The sequence below is a fragment of the Eptesicus fuscus genome, chromosome 14 (assembly GCF_027574615.1).
Source record: "Eptesicus fuscus isolate TK198812 chromosome 14, DD_ASM_mEF_20220401, whole genome shotgun sequence".
NCBI classification, from domain to species: domain Eukaryota; kingdom Metazoa; phylum Chordata; class Mammalia; order Chiroptera; family Vespertilionidae; genus Eptesicus; species Eptesicus fuscus.
In genome coordinates this window covers 62,707,196-62,724,518 of record NC_072486.1, presented here as the reverse complement: position 1 = coordinate 62,724,518, position 17,323 = coordinate 62,707,196, and the positions used below count along the sequence as shown (strand labels likewise).

The window sequence follows — 17,323 nt, the reverse complement described above, 5'->3', positions numbered from 1 at the left end:
CTGAGGTCCCACGGTCTTTTCACCGCGTGCGGCCGGGAGCAAGCGCACTACAGGTTCCGTGGCGCCTCGCGCGCGAGTGGGGCGGACTGGGGCGGGCGGGGCGGGGCGGGGGCGGGAGCGGGAGCCCAGGGCTGGCTGGCGGGCCAGCGGAGGCGGGGGTGGGGGAGAGCCGAGGCGATGGAGGGGAGGAGTGGAGGAATGGGGGAGGGAAAGGGCAGGGAGGCGGGAGGCGGGGCCGAGCAGGAGCTGGAGCTGAAGCCTGAGCCGGCGGTTGCAGTGGAGGCGGTGATGTCGGTGCAGGTTGTGTCAGCAGCGGCTGCCGCGAAAGTGTCTGAGGTGGACCTGAAGGACCTGAGCCCCTCCGAGGCGGAGCCGCAACTGGGACTGAGCCCGGCGGCCGTGAGCGCCATGGCCCCCCCGGCGGGCGGCGGCGACCCCGAGGCCCCAGCTCCCGCCGCGGAGCGGCCCCCAGCCCCTGGCCCGGGCTCGGGGCCAGCTGCTGCTCTTAGCCCCGCCGCCGGGAAAGTGCCTCAGGCGTCAGCCATGAAGCGGAGCGACCCTCATCACCAGCACCAGCGGCACCGCGACGGCGGCGAGGCCCTGCTCAGCCCCGACGGCACCGTTACCGAGGCGCCGCGCACAGTCAAGAAGGTATTGGGGCCGGGCGTGCCTCTCGTGGAGAGAGAGGGAGGGAGGGGAACCACACGCAGATCCTGTCGGCACCGCGCACCATCCTCCACGCCCTCCCTTCTGATCACAGAGGCGGAGAGACCCTTTCCCCCTAAAATCCACTCTCAGAGATGCCCTCACCCGGCCCCAGTGCTGGGGAGCGAAGACTCCAGCCGGCACGGTCGTACTTCACTATGAATAACATGGAGGTAGCGCTTTCCACTCCCACTTGGAATGGGCAAGGAGAAGAGGCACCCAATAGTGCCCCTCCCTGCACCCCCAACATACTCCCGTGTTATTATTCAGCTTCTCCGGGGAGAAGACCCCGATGGTGCAGAAAAACCTTACCGCTTAGGAGAGATCACCCAGCAATAGGGGCGGAAAGATCTTTTCTGATCGAAGTTAGGAGTAAGCAGTAGTTACCTAGCACTGACATCCTCAGTTGTCTGGTTTCTGTACAGATGATTACTTTGTGCCTTTCTGTGGTCAGCAGCTTCCATAGAGCAGGGCTGATGCTGTGCCCTTCACTCTAGATACTGCGATATCCGTGCGTCTTCTCTGAATGTAGACGTGTAATGGAGAGGTTGTCTTCACTCTTTTCAGACGTTTGTTCTCTCCGATCCGTAGTTGGCCACCAGGATTATTAGATTGTGTGTAGAGAGCATGATGTTTTATTGATTCCTTTTATTGTGACCTGAACGTGTTAGGAAGAAATGCTTCTACTTTTGAGAAAAGCTATCATTGTGGGGCTTTCTGTCCCAGCTGCCAGCTTCTTTCAGATGTAGTTTGGAAGAGACAGTAGCCTTGGAGCAGCGGGGAGTAAGTGTGCCTCGATGTAGTATACTCCCTGTTACCCTTACAACGCTATGCTTAGCACGTCTCTCCTCTCATAAAGCTAAATCAGCACAGGAAAAAAGGGGCACATATTGGAAAAGACAGAGACGTGGATCATGTACAAGACGATTATGGCTCTAATTTCCGAGATACATACAATATGGACACAATGATTTATGTGTTTTTTTTTAATTGTTGGAAACGATTTTTAATGATCAGAACAGCATTCAAGTGTTGTGAAATCGGCATTGATTTCACTGCAGGACGCTGTGGAATTGGAACCAGCTTAATTTTAGTTATAATAACCTCATGAGTAAGTTATAAAGCAGATAATCCTTTCATTCTACCCACCCAAATACTGGTGATTAACAAATGATGTCAGAGGCAAGCCTGAAGGAATTTGTTTACTGATGCTTTAGGACTGTTTCCTTGTCGTTTGCAGTATGAAACTCCTCTGGGAGGAATTATAGGAGGAAAGACAGGCAGCATGAGCTGCCTTTACTACCTATATGAGTCTGGAAATCTAGAACATGTTTCTGAGTAGTTTAGTTGCTTTATAACTTCAGACAAATTTTTCCTGCGATTAAGGGTCTTTTTGTGTAAAATATATGATTTGATTAGATCTCTTGAGGGTAAGAGTGTTCAACAAACTGTTTTTGGAATGGGATTTACTGTCAAGCAGACCTGATTTGAATCCTGGTACCCCCGATAACTAGCTTTTGGGTAATTTCCAAATTCTCTAAATCTTAGTTTCCTCTTCTATAAGTACACGGTTATGATTGAGGATTAGAAGCATTAATAGAGGGCTTTAGCATTGAACTTGGTACATATAGTAGTGGCTTAAGAAATAATAGCTATTGTTATTAAGAATTTTATTTCTCTTTCCATGATAGCTTAAGTGCATGCCATTAGGACCACCTCCGAATGATACCAAATTCAATATATTCTATAAAAATAAGTTTAAAAATCACAGGCCAGCATATCGGTCTTTTTTCCAAATTTGAGGTGTGCTTCTTGACCATTTTTTCATTGTTGCCAAACCACCTTCTTCCTGTTTTTCCAGTATAAAAATGTAGGTTCCATAATTCTAGATTTACTCAGCACCTCAAGGCTATGGAATGCAGGACTTAATTTTCTTTTCTTTTTTTTTTTAGGACCTAGTTTTCTGTACAGTGTTGTGGCTCAGTTGGTTGGGAATCATCCTGTACACTGAAGGGTTGCTGGTTTGATTCCCAATTGGAAGCTGATCCATGCTTTGCTTTCACATAGATGTTTCTCTCTTTCCTTTTCCCTTCCTCTCTCTAAAAATTAATACAAATATTTAAAAAAATACTCTGCTCGATGTTAAGCATGTATAACTTTGGGCAAGGATATAGCTGTATAACATAGCTAAAGGCTACTTTTGGGAGACAGAATCTTTAACTTTCTTGATATTGAATGGGTTAAATTATAAGTGCATGAGACTGCCCTGCTTTCCTTATGATGAAAGTCACCTCACCAAGGTACTACAGTGTGACATTTTGATATGTTGAGCCTTTCTTGATTCTTAAATTATTTACTTAATCATTCTGACCTTGACTCCGGCTTTTATAGAGTGTAGGGAGAGACTGGGGTACTTGGGGATTGAAATAGTGCCTTTGGCTGTATAATTGGTGACTGTTGCTTCAGTTTTGTAACTGTCACATACAAGTTTATTTATCTTAATTCACATTTCCATTGATGGTATCCTTTACTCCATTCATGTATCTGCCATCATTTTTCTTAGTTCTGTTACTCAGCTCAGCCACACAAGGAAAATAAACTTTTTACAAGAGCCAGAATTCCCAAGTGTAGTGGTTAATAAGAACGAACATATGGTGTGTAGGTTACTTAGTCACATCTTATCTTTGGCACAAGTTACATCGTGTAATTTGTAATACTCTGAGGACCAGATCTTGTCATTGTGGCTCTGACATATTTGTATATAAGTTTTTCTTCATAAGCTCACACCAAGTGAATCCAACAAACCAAAAATCTTTATAAGAAGTGATTGGTGAAATGGGAAGAGAAGTTCTACAGTGAATGGAGTGGTAAAGTTGAGAGGATTTCTTCCCTATAACTCCATGTTCTTAAAAATGGAGTTACAGGAGTGTCACAGTACAGAAAACAAGGCAGAAGAGGATGTATTTCAGAAACGTTAAAACTTTATGACAGTGAGGCTGTGAGCCAAGAACTGTAACTAGTTTGTGCTTACATCAGTATTGGTAATGACTATGTTCAAGCAGATTATTATTTTTTTTTGGCAAAGGTATCCACCTTGCACTGGCTTTGTTGCTGTCAGCAGATGATGAGTTGAGCCATGTTAGCACTTTCTTGCCTGAATTCTTTAAGCTCTTGATTTGGTTAATTATGGATTACTAAAATAGAATCTTTAGGATCTAGGCATGGGAATGTGGGAGCAGTGTGACTCCTTTTGCCAGTTAGGAAAGTACAGCCTTGCAAAATGTTCAGTAAGGCAATTGGCATATTGACCCTAATAATAGTTACCATTAATTGGCCTTTTATATGCCAAGAATTGTTGTAAGTGTTTTTTCTAATCATGACAACAACACATTGAGATATAGGTGGCATTATCTCCATTTTACAAATAAGGAAATGAGGTCCAGAGAGATAAAGTGCCTTGCCCAAGGTTATATATGTCTAGAAAGTGGCAGAGGTAGGACTTAAATCTTTGTCTTAAACCTTTGTCTGTTTCCAAAGCCCCTCTTCTTTTCATTATGCCACACCAATTCTTTCTTTTTTGAGGACATGCTCATTGATTTCAGAGAGACAGGGGGGGGGGGGGGGGGCAAGATGGGGGGAGGAGGGAGAGAAACATCGATGTGAGAGAAACATCCATCACTTGCCTCCCATATGCACTCCAGCCAGGGACAGAACCAGCAATCCAGGTCTATGCCCTGACCGGGGATCGAACCCACAACTTTTCTGTGTATGGGACGATGCTCCAACCAACTGAGCCACACTGGCTAGGGCCTTTCTAACTTCTTAGATGCTTGGTTCTGGTCTTCTCCCAGAAGTCTTGGAGAATACTCTTGAATTCCAAGGTATGTGTGTCTGGTTTAAGGCTTAGGTTACCCCCAAACCAAGTAAGAATCTGAGTCAGGACTTTAGGAAGAGGAATGAGAAAAAATTGTACAAATTTTTTGTAGGACTGTGAAGAATTACAAAATTAGGAGAGAGGAAGAAGAGCATCTTACAGAAAAAACATTTTAAGATAAATGATGCATTTTCACGTTAGTAATTTACTAATAACCTGAAATTTTATTCTTATTTTTAAAATTATAAATAGATATGGGGTACTTATGGAATATGCTTCTTCTTCCTGTCTAGCTAACAGTTTTTCCCTGTTCTTTAAATCCTACCATCTTTATGAATCAATCTCTACTTAAACATTTTACAGGTTAGAAAGGGAAGCATATGTTACACATTCCTGCTGTGTGCCAGGCATTGTATTAGAGCTTTGCATGTACTATTTTATTTACTCCTTTAAAGAGCTCTCAGAGAGCCCTAGCCAGTTGCTCAGTGGTTAGAGCACTAACCCAAAGACTGAAGGGTCTCAGGTTTGATTCCAGTCAAGGGCTCCTGCCTTGGTTGCTGGATTGATCCCTGGGTCCTGCGGGGGAGGCAACCCATTGATGTGTCTCACATTGATGTTTCTTTCTCTCTCCCCCTCCCTCCCACTCTCTAAAAAATCAATGGGAAAAATATCCACGGATGAGTATTAAGAAAAAAAGAGCTCTCAGAGAGAGGTAGTGTTATCCTTATTTTATTGAGGGTTGTAGAGATTAAGGAATTTGTCTCAAGATTACACGTTTAGTAATATGATGGAGCTGAGAGAACTCTAATCTGTTTGACTCCAAACTCATTTGCTTTTCAGTTGAAATATTTCTCTGTTCAAAACTCAGATTGAATCTTAATCTGTGTATTTTTTGTGGATGTTTTTTATTTATTGAGCTTATTTAATGGTCTTACCATATATTTATGTGAACATTTATGAATCTTCTGAGAAAGCAGCCCTTTTTTTGTGTTATAATTTGTGAATTATATTGGGAAAGATTGAACATTAAGAGTTGTCTTAGGAGGTTGCTCAGAGCTGAAGTTGCAGTTGTGTATTTGATGTCCTGAGGAAAAACTTAGTTCTTTAATATCCAGTTAATTCAAGAAATATATTGTTCATGAAAAAAGGAGAGTGGGAAAGAAATAAAAGGTTTGTTGGAATCTTTATTCAGACTCTTGTCAAGCTGATTTTATAAAGAACGTGCAATTTCTTTCTGGTGGTTCTTATTTAAATATTTCAGGGAGGTACAACTGAGGTGGATGAGAGAACAATCTGGCAGTTGCCCTGATCTACTGTCCTGCCATTGTGTTCAGGTGGTATGCACAATCCGGAGCTGAATTCTGTTTACCCAATAAGAGGTTCAGTAAGCTTGATCAGGTTTCTATGGAATTTGTAGGAGCTTTTTATAGTCTGAATGACCTATGGCCTGAGATTTGGTTAGAGCTAAGTGAGCAGAGGAGAAAGTGGTGGAGTGAAATTCCTTCTGTAACAGGTCCCCCTCTTCCCCAGCTATATTCTGCAACAATTCAATTAACCGTTTTCTTTCTTGGGCTCTGCATTAATAGCTGGTAATTTCCTGTTCTCTTTTTCAAGTGTGAATATATTTGTTTGAGGCACCTAGTTCTTAGCTCAGGAAGGGTACAGAAGTTTTAGAGCTGCTAGTGGAATTTCTCTGACTATAAATCAGGCTTTTTCTTAAAGCCTTTCTGAATACTGCAGAACTGTCATTGAAAGTTAAGTAACCTGAGACTAAAACTGGTTTCATCTTCCCTACAAACTTACCTCCTGTAGTGTTCCAATGGTGAACCCTTTTGATCTTTCTAAAAGATTAGATACTGTTGACTGGGTTTTCTTGGAAACTCTTCTTTTGGCTTCAGTTATAATTCTTCACTTATGGCTACTATTTACTGAATATTTAGTCTCTGCCAAATATCTATCTTTTCTTCCCATCTCATTTAATCAGGACAGTTTTATCAGATGAATATTATTATTTTACAGACTAGAAATTTGGTCTCAAAGAGAGTAATTAACTTGCCCAAGGCTTTGCCAGTCTGTGATGCCTTTGGGATTAGTGAGAGACAACACTGCCCATAGCAACAGTGGGAGGCTACTTCTCTGACCAAAGTCCCATGTGAAATCTGCTTTAGTACTGCACCTAGGCTGCTGCTAAGATCACTCTGTGCAACTATTTATTTATTTATTTATTTATTTATTGTTGACAGGATTACAGGTGTCTCCCATACTCCCCTCCACCCCTCTTCCCCCCTTTACTCCCCTCCACCCAGCCCTCTGTGCAACCTTTTGGATCTCAAGATCTACAACTTGTTCCTCCATTATTAGCAAATTCCCATATAGCATCAGCCTCTAGCAGCATGATCCAGTTACAGGGTCAACAGTGGAATGCTACTAGTGTGTCACCCGGTATCCAGAACTATAATGGTACAGCCTAAGCTACAGCGTCTCCTGCTTGGCATTAGCAAACACAACTTTCCCAAACCCATTTTGTGTATGGTTTTGGGTGATGTTTTTAGCTGTGTAGCCCTGAAGCAGGTTCTTCACTTTGAAAGCTACCTCATATTCTGTAAATTCTTTTTCTGTTTAATTCAGCCATAGTTGCCTTCTGCTGTTTATGGAACTCTGAGTGATGCACTGGTTGAACCTAACCATCTGCCTTTTTAGTTGTCTGCCTCCATGCAGATGAGAATTGCTGGAGAAAATCAGAAAACCAGGCAGATCAATATCACTACAAATTCATAATCATCAACCTCATATGCATAATCATTATTGCCTAGCAATGCTGTACATTTCTCTAGTAAGTTCACTTTCCCACTCACTGGAAATGATTATTTCATACTCTCTCTACTTATTTCTAATCTCACATGTTCTTCTTTTTATGTATTTTTATTTTACTTACTTTTAAAATTAAATTTATTGCGGTGACATTGGTTAATAAAATTATATAGGTTTCAGGTGTACAATTCTATAGTACATCTTCTGTATATTGTATTGTGTGTTCACTACCCTTGTGTTCTTTTTATTTTTTATTTTATTATTTTTAAATATATTGTTATTGATTTCAGAGAGGAAGAGAGAGGGAGAGAGATAGAGTGAATCATTGATTGGATGCCTCCTGCATGCCCCCTACTGGGGATTGAGCCCACAACCTGGGCATGTATCCTTTTTTTTTTTTTTTACAATCTTTTTTTTTTTAAATTTCTTTATTGATTAAGGTATCACATATTTGTCCTCATCCCCCCATTCCCATCCCACACCCCTCCCCACACATGCCCCCACCCCCCCTGTTGTCCTTAACCGCTGGTTAAGCTCATATGCTTGCACACAAGTCCTTTGGTTGATCTCTCCCCTTTACCCCCACCCTTCCCTACCCTCCCTCTGAGGCCCGACAGTCTGGGCATGTGTCCTTGACTGGAATCAAACCCAGGACCCTTCAGTCCACAGACAGATGCTCTATCCACTGAGCCAAACCAGGTATGGCTGTGTCCTTTTTAAACCAGTGATGTGCCTTATACTTTATTATAAAAAACAGAAGCTGCTGCCCTAGCTGGTTTTGTTCAGTGGTTAGAGTGTCAGCCCACAAACTGACCCGGGTTTAATTCTGTTCAAGGGCACGTACCTAGGTTGCAGGCTTGATCCCCTGCCATGGTTGGGGCTCGGTGTGGGAGGCAACCAATCAATGTGTCTCTCTCACATAGATGTTTCTTTCTGTCTCTCCCCACTCCCTTTCACTCTCTTTAAAAAAATAAATGGAAAAAATATCCTCGGGTGAGGCTTAACAAAAAACAAAATAAAACAAAAAAACCAGAAGCTGCCAAAAGGGAATCCCTTCATCTTTGTACCTTCCAAACCTACAAACCTACCTGCATCCCAGGCTTACCTTTTACTAATTCCCACCTGTTAGGATAGAGCAGTGGTTGGCAAACCGAGGCTCTCGAGCCACATGCGGCAATTTGGCCCCTTGAGTGTTATAACGCCACTTCAAAATAGACTCGCCCAGGCCGAAAACCGATTTCTGCGCATGGGCCATGAAGTTTTAGTAGCGTTGTACGTGCGTGCCCGCATGTGGTATTTTGTGGAAGAGCCACACTCAAGGGGCCAAAGAGCCGCATGTGGCTCGAGAGCCGCTGGGATAGAGGAACTTTATTTCATCCAAGACCAGTCCCTCTACAGGTGCTCTAATCGTATTCTCTTGTCTTCTTAAGAACTTCCTTTGGTTATTTCCTCTTTATGTAGAACCTTTCCTGCAGTATTCAAACTTGCTCTAATCTTTCCCATTTTGAAAACTCTGTCCTCTGACCTCCATATTTCCTTCCTGCTATTCTTATCTTTCTACTCCTTTCAAAGTAAACTTCGTAAGTTTTCACTACATACTATATACTTTTTTCTTCCCATGAACTCTTTAACCCAATCCTGCTCTTATACTCTGACCCAAAAAAATCCTTTTGCTAAAATGCTAATGCCTGTCATATTGGGAAACATGGCTGTCTATGTTTTTAGTCCTCTTCATATCAGACCTCTTGGCATCATCAGACACAGGCTTCTTACCAAAACAGTCTCCTTTCTTGGCTTCCAGGATACTGCTCTCTACTAGTTTTCCTCTTATTCCTCTGGCTGGTCCTTAGTCTTCTTTGCTGGCCCTTTCTCCTTGAATCTGGGTTCTCTGCTCTTTCCATTGTGTTTTCTCCCTAAGTCATCCATACTGTTCCTATGCCTTTGAGTATCATCTACATACTAACAATTCCCCAAATGATTTTTTTAGCCAAGATCCCTCTTCTGAATGACAGCCAGTCTTGTGTGTGTACACTGCCTACTGGCAGTTGGGCTTCAAAACTAACATGTCCAAAATGAAATGTTTTATCTACCTGTCCAATTCCCAAATAAAGTTCTTATTTCCTTCATTTCAGTAAAATTGTATTTACATTATTTTTTCTTTTGTTTAAAAATTGTTTTTAATTACACAAGTAATGCTTGCATACCTTCTTATAAAATAATTCAGTGTAGTAAAACAGTTCTTTCTTGGCCCTCAGCCAGTCTTATTCCCCTTCCCAGAGGTGACTTGTATTCTCAATTTGTCTTTCTATACTTTTTTTTTTATCAGACTTTATACTTATATTTGTACATAGAGAAATTTATAGTTTTATAATTTGTACATAAATGAAAGCATATTGTATATACATTGTTTTGCAGATTGCTTTTTTTTACTTAAGAACATGTCTTGGAGCTTTTCATATATTAGTACATATATATCTATCTTATTCTTTTTTTAACTGCTGAATTGGTTTCCAAATCTATACTGTTGTTGTTTACTAAACAACATTTTATGCACATTTGATGTAATTTTTTATTTTTATAGACTATGCTTTGTATACCAGTAAAAGTGCTTCTCTAGAAAGTTTTTATATAATTAGATTGGCCAGTTTTTTTCTTTTATGGCTTAAACATTTTTTGTCTTAGAATGGTCTTTCCTGTCCTAGGTTTATAAACAAATTCTTTTATATTTTTTCCAACTGTTTTTATGTTTGCATGAATATATTTTGGTCTTAAATTCCTCTGGAATTTATTTTTATTTGTAATACTAGAAGCCCGATGCATGAATTTGTGCATGGGTCGGTCCCTCTGGGTTGCCTTCAGGGATCGGGCTGAAACCCGCAGTCCAACGCCACCTGCAGCTCCTACCTGCCACTCCTGCTCATCCCGGCCCCACTGTGCCTGCTGCAGGCTCGTGCCCAGTCAGTCCCGATCAGGAGAAGCTGCCCCAGCAGCACTCGCCAAGAGGAGTGGCTTACAGGATTGGGCTGAAACCGGCTTTCTGACATCCCCCGAGGGGCCCTGGATTGTGAAGAGGGCACAGGCCAGGCTGAGGGACCTCACCGGTTCACGATCAGGCCGGGGAGGGACCATGGGAGGGCTTCAGGGTGTGTCCGGCCCATCTTGCTCAGTCCCGATTGGCAGGACCCCAGCAGCAAGCTAAACTACCGGTCGGAGCATCTGCCCCCTGGTGGTCAGTGCACGTCATAGCGACTGGTCGACCAGTTGGCTGTCTGCCCCCTGGTGGTCAGTACACATCATAGCGAGCAGTTGAGCTGCCTTAGTATATCATTGGCATATGATTGGTTGTTCGGTTGTTCTGCCTTTTGGTCTATTTGCATATTACCCTTTCATTATATAGAACTAGAGGCAGGGGGTGTCTCTCAGGCCATCCTGCACCCTCTCCAATCTGGGACCCCTTGAGGGATGTCCAACTGCCCGTTTAGGCCTGATCCTGGTGGGATCGGGCCTAAACAAACGGACAGTCGGACATCCCTCTCACAATCCAGGACTGCTGGCTCCCAACTGCTTGCCTGCCTGCCTTCCTGATTGCCCCTTACCGCTTCTGCCTGCCAGCCTGATCACCCCCTAACCACTCCCCTGCCAGCCTGATTGATGCCTAACTGCTCCCCTGCCAGCGTGTTTGCCCCTAACTGTCCTCCCCTGAAGGCCTGGTCACCCCTAACTGCTCTCACCTGCAGGCCTGGGTCCCACCCAACTGCCCTTCCTTGCAGGCCCGGTCACCCCCAACTTCCCTCCTCTGCTGGCCTGGTCACCCCTAACTGCCCTCCCCTGCAGGCTTGATTGCCCCCAACTGCCCTCCCTTGCAGACCTGGTCCCTCCCAACTGCCCTCCCCTGCTGGCCATCTTGTGCTGGCCATCTTGTGTCCACATGGGGGCAGCTATCTTGTGTGTTGGAGTGATGGTCAAACTGCATATTACTCTTTTATTAGATAGGACAGAGCCTGGTGCATGGGTGGGGGCCAGCTGGTTTGCCCTGAAAGGTATCCCGGATCAGGGTGGGGGTTCCCTTGGGGTGTGGGGCCGGCAGCCATTTCTTTTGGGACTTATGTATCTTCTATAATTGAAACTTTGTAGCCTGGAGCGGAGGCCTAGGCCAGCCAGGGCTGTAGAAGTTTTGCTTCCTCCATTGCCGGGGGAAACCCAAGCCTCCCGCTCTTTCCAGCTCAGTGGCTGCCGCGATTTCTGTTTGGATTTGTTTACCTTCTATAATTGAAACTTTGTAGCCTTGAGTGGAGGCTTAGGCCTGCAATGGCAGGTGGAAAGCTTGGCTTCCTTTGTTACCAGGGAAACCCAAGCCTCCCTCCTGCTCTCTGTGGCTGTAGCCATCTTGGTTGGGTTTATTTGCATATTTGCTCCTGATTGGCTTGTGGGTGTAGCGGAGTTAGGGTCAATTTGCATATTACTCTTTTATTAGGTAGGATAAGGCTAATATGCAAATCGACCAAATGGTGGAACGACTGGCTGCTGTGATGCACACTGACCACCAGGAGGCAAACACTCAACACAGGAGCTGCCCCCAGCCCACTGGCCCCAATAACCCAATCGAGAATGGAGAACCGGGGGTGGGTGGCGGGCAGCGCTGGGGCCCCGATTGCCCTGCTGATCGCCCCACACACACAGGGTGACTAGTGGTGGTGGGGGTAGGGACAGCAAGCGGGCAGGAATGGCCAACCTCTTGGTCCCTCCCCCGGCTGGCAGGCTCCAATTGCCCGATGGGGAACCAGGAACTGGGGGTAGGTGGCTGCGGATGCGGGCGGAGCCAGGGCCCCGATTGCCCCATCAGTTGCCCCACACACACAGGGTGGCGGGGGGTGGGGCTAGCTGCTGGCAGCTGGGGAAGATTGGCCCTGATTGCAGGCCAGGCCTAGGGACCCTACCCGTGCATGAATTTCATCCACCGGGCCTCTAGTTGTTGAATAATGTTGGCTTAGCAGGTGGTTTTATTTTGTTTCTCTTTTATGAAACCTCAGAGTAGAGAGGCAAGAAAATCATTTTGGGGTTTTGAGGAAAGGTAAAAATTTATAATAAAATTTATCATAAGTCATGACTGATATGGTTCAGTGTTTAGAGTATCTACCAGCACACCGAAGGGTCTGAGGTTTGATTTCTGGTCAAGGGCAAGTACCTGGGTTGCAGGTTCCATCCCGACCCAGGTTGAGGCACATGTGGGAATGGGTAAACTATGGTATCTATAGTAGTAAAAGTGTAATATGCAAATCGACCGAATGGCCGAACAGTGGAATGACCGTCCAGACAAACTTCCGGACGAAGCCAGGGCTGTGAGGGCTGAGGCCACCAGGGCTGTAAGGGCCGAGCCCCTTGCATGAATTTCGTGCATCAGGCCTCTAGTATTGATATAATGAAGTACCTCACAGAAGTTAAAATGAACCAACTAGAAAATCTACATGTGTCAGACTGGTTAAAATTCAAAAGTAAAGCCCTAGCCAGTTTGGCTCAGTGGGTAGAAAGTCAGCCTTCAGACTGAAGTGTCTTGGGTCTGTTCTGGTCAAGGGCACACATCTTGGTTGCAGGGTCCTCCCCAGCCCGCGCCCTGGTAGGGGTGCATGCAGGAGGCAACCAATTGATGTGTTTCACGCACATCAATATTTCTCTGTCTTTCCCTCTCACTTCCACTCTCTAAAATATCAGGGGGAAAATATCCTCAGGTGAGGATTACAAAAACAAAAAACAAAAAAACTCAAAGTAAAGAAGAATGAAAAAAGCAGGCTACAGAATGCTATCTACTCTATACCATCATTTATATTACATTTATAAACGTACAAAACAGTGCTGCATAACATTTGCTATATACAGTTGGTATTGATGAACAATATGTAGCAAAAGTATTTTAAAAATGAAAGGAAATTGTAAAGAGCAAAGTTTGGACAGAAGTTAACCTCTGTAGTGGGAGAGAAAGTATAAAGGTTAATGAATAGAGAAGAAGTACAAAAGGATCTTCAATTTTATCTACAACTGGAGGCCTGGTGCATGACATTTGTGCACTACAGGGTGGGGGGGTCCCCTCAGCCTGGCCTGCGCCATCTTGCAGTCCAGGACCCCTCGGGGGATGTCTGCCTACCGGTCCTTAGCGCTGCTGCGGAGGTGGGAGAGGCTCCCGCCACTGCCACTGCGCTGGCCAGCCATGAGCCTGGCTTCTGGCTGAGTGGTGCTCCCCCTGTGGGAGCGCAGTGACCACCAGGGGGCAGCTTCTGCGTTAAGCGTCTGCCCCCTGGTGGTCAGGGCGTGTCATAGCGACCGGTTGTTCCACTGTTTGGTCAATTTGCATATTGAGATTTTATTATATAGGATATTTCATTTCCTTAAAAATATCTACAAAAAATATGCAAAATGCTAACATTTGTTAAATTGGGCAGTGAGTACAATTCTCTCAGGACTCTTCCATATGCTTGGGAAAACATTTTTTAAAAAAGGTTTAATGCTTTTTGGGACCTGTATTTGTAAAACTATTACACTAATGTATCTCTGGTGCCTAATTCACTCAGTGTGATAGAAACTTTCAAGAATTTAGGCACAAGCATACTATATGGTGGAATCTTCTAGCCCTAACAAGATATTTCTAAAAAAAAAAAAAAAAAAAAAAAAAAGCTGCCTGAGGCACTAAAAAACCTAGCTATGTGGATACCAGTGATCTCTCTATCAACCAGCACAATCAATGTGCCATCCCCGCCTACATCAAGTGTAGTTTTAAAATCTTTTAACTTGCAGCTAAATTATTACCCTGAGTCTCTATGCAAACTTATATCATGAACTACCCAGTAAGTAAAAAAAAAACAAAATTACATCTCTTTCTAGTTTTAACACAATTTTCCCTCTCCACCCTACATTCTTCAGTCCCCCAAACCCACAGAGGACTCAGTATGAGTCCTCCACATAGGTGCAGTGTTTCTGGACCTCCTAATCTTGGGCAGATTTATGTGACTCAGATAGCATCAAGGGAGTGTGTTCGTTAGTGCCAAGGGGATCTAAGCATGGAACTTTGCTTAACCAGCAATCTAGGATGAAAGCTCCTGAAAGAAAGAGGAGACTGACTTTTTATCTAAGCATGATGAGTACATCAAACAGAAAATGATGCCCAGGAACAAGTGGTTCCAGAAACAGGAATTCAAATAAAAACTGGCTTTGTAGCATTCACTGTTCTGCAGATCCAATGGCAACCAGTCTAGTTTTTCTTCATTTTCTGGCTCAGTTAAAAGTACATTAGAGAATATACTTGTCCCTTCTCAAAATAACTATGGAGAGCACTGCTCAACTCCCATAAAAATCTGAGTTTTAAGCATTACCTATTGGGTGCCTCTCTCTCTCTCTCTCTCTCTCTCTCTCTCTCTCTCTCTCTCTCTCTCTCTCTCTCTCTCGGAGTCTCTATGTTTTTGTGAGAGGGATGGGTCTCAGAGGATATATAGGTCTGTGTGGGATATCTCCGAGGGTACACATAGAAGACTCTGTGGAGACGTAGGGGGTTCTCTGTGTGTGTGTGTGTGTGTGTGTGTGTGTGTGTGTGTGTGTCTTTGTGTATGGGAAGGATCTCGGTAGAGGTCTTTAGGAGTTCTGTTACATGTGGGGAATCGCTGTGTGTTTGTCTTTGTACATCTGTGCCTGTGTTTGTTTTTCTTAAATATGTTTTTATTGAATTAGAGAGAGAGGAAGGGAGAAGATAGAAATATCGATGAGAAAGAAACATCAACATTGAAGGGCTGCCTCCTGTATGCCCCCCACTGGGGATTGAGCCAGAAACCAGGGCATGTGCCCTGATAGGAAACTAGAGACCTCATGGTGCATGGGTCGACGCTCAGCCACTGAGCCATACCAGCTGGGCTATCTATGTTTCTATGTCTCTGTGTCCATCAAGTATTTTATTACAAGTCTTATGATAAGTTTTGCTGTTGTTAATCCTCACTGAGGATATTTTTTCCATTGATTTTTAGATAGAGTGGAAGCGGGAAGGGTGCGGGGGGCGGGGGGCAGGGGGGAGAGAGAGACAGAGAGACATTGATTGGTTGCCTCCCACATGTGCCCCACCCTGGGTCGGGATGGAACCTGCAATCCAGGTACTTGTCCTTGACCAGAAATCGAACCTGAGCCCCTTGGTGTGCTGGCTGACACTTTAAGCACTGAGCCACATTAGTCATGACTTATGATAAATTTTATAAATTTCTACCCTTCCACAAAACCCCAAAATGATTTTCTTGCCTCTCTACTCTGAGGTTTCATAAAAGAGAAACAAAATAAGACCACCTGCTAAGCCAACATTATTTAACAGTAAGTAAAAAAATGTTTTTCCATAGCAGCTACACTATTTTACATTTCTCCTAGCAGTGTACAAGTCTTCTAATCCTCAACAACACTTGTTACTAATTAATTAATTATGGTAGCCATCTTAATGGGTATGAAAAACAGTTCTATTTCCCCCAGAAGTTTCCTTTGCCCGTTTGCAGTCAATCCCTGCTCCCATTCTCTGCCCCCAGTAGTCACTGATTTGCTTTTTTTTACTATAGATTTGCTTTTTCTGGAAATTTCATGTAAATGAATTGTGCAGTATATGGTCTTTTGTGTCAGAGTTGTTCACTTATCACAGTGATTTTCAACCTGTGTGCTCACAAGAATTTTTAAAACATGCAATACCTGACTATTTAGTCAGGGGCACTGACCTCTTTTCCCTTAGATTGTCAAATAAAAACATGACAACAGCCACCCAGCCAGTGTGGCTCAGAGATTGAGCATCGGCCCATGGGTCAAGAGCTCACCGGTTGGATTCTCAGTCAGGGCACATGCCCAGGTTTTAGGCTCGATCCCCAGTGGGGCCATGATGTTTCTCTCTCATTGATGTTTCTGTTTTTCTCTCCCTGCCTCTCTCTCTAAAATCAATAAAAACATATTTTTAAAAATGACAGCAGCCAACACAACAATGGCCACCCAGTGTGAATGAATCAGAATTATACCTATTTTTTTGTCTAATTGGTAAAAAATATATTTTTGGTGTGCTGCAGGATTTTGGTGATTAGTCTATGTGTGCCATTGCTTTTGATGTCCATTTATGTATCAGTAGTTTTTCATTTTAATTACTGAATGGCATTTCATTGTATGGCTGTACCACATTTTATTTATCAGTTGATGGACATTTGGATTGTTTCAATTTGACTATTTTGAATAATGCTGGTATGAACAATCATGGTTAAGTCTTCATGTGGGTATGTGTTTTAATTTATCGTGGACAGATATCTAGAAGTGTGTTAAGTTTGTTTTAACTTTATAAGAAAAGGGCAATCTTTTCCAAAGTGTTTGTATGTTACATTCCCCCAGCAATATGAGTGTTTCAGTTTCTTTATATCCTTGCCAATACTTGGCCTAGTCAGTCTTTTTGATTATAGCCATTTTAGTGGTTGTGTAGTACTATCTCATTATGGTTTTAGTTTGCATTTCACCATGACTAGTGATGCTGAGCATCTTTTCATGTGCTTAGTAGCCATTTGTATCTCTACTTTGGTGAAATGTCTATTCAGATCATTTGCCTATTTTTAAACTGGGTTGTTTTCTTATTACTAAGTTGTAGGAATTTTTAAAATAATATATTTTTAATTGATTTCAGAGAGAAGAGGAAAGGGAGAGAGAGAGATAAACACCAATGGTGAGAGAATCATTGATCGACTGCCTCCTGTGCGCCCCACACTAGGGATCGAGCTTGCAACCCAGGAATGTGCCCAGACCGGGAATCAAAATGTGACCTCCTGGTTCATAGGTCGATACTCAACCACAGAGCCATCGGCTCATTCCTTTTCAAGGCTGAATAATATTTAATTGTATCTTACCACATTTTATTTATCTTTTACTCCGTTCAAGGACACTTGGGATGTTTCT

General features: G+C 43.5%; 1 protein-coding gene across 2 annotated transcripts in view; it reads left to right on the top strand.

Moving 5' to 3' along the window:
• Positions 1–254: 254 nt before the first annotated feature.
• The window catches only part of AHCYL2 (adenosylhomocysteinase like 2), a 179,578-nt gene continuing 162,509 nt past the window's right edge, over positions 255–17,323 (top strand). For both annotated transcript variants that reach the window (XM_028129045.2, XM_008154024.3), the window contains exon 1: positions 255–651. In XM_028129045.2, coding sequence (XP_027984846.1) covers positions 289–651 — 363 coding nt within the window. In that variant the 5' untranslated portion in view covers positions 255–288. The remainder of the gene's footprint in view (positions 652–17,323) is intronic.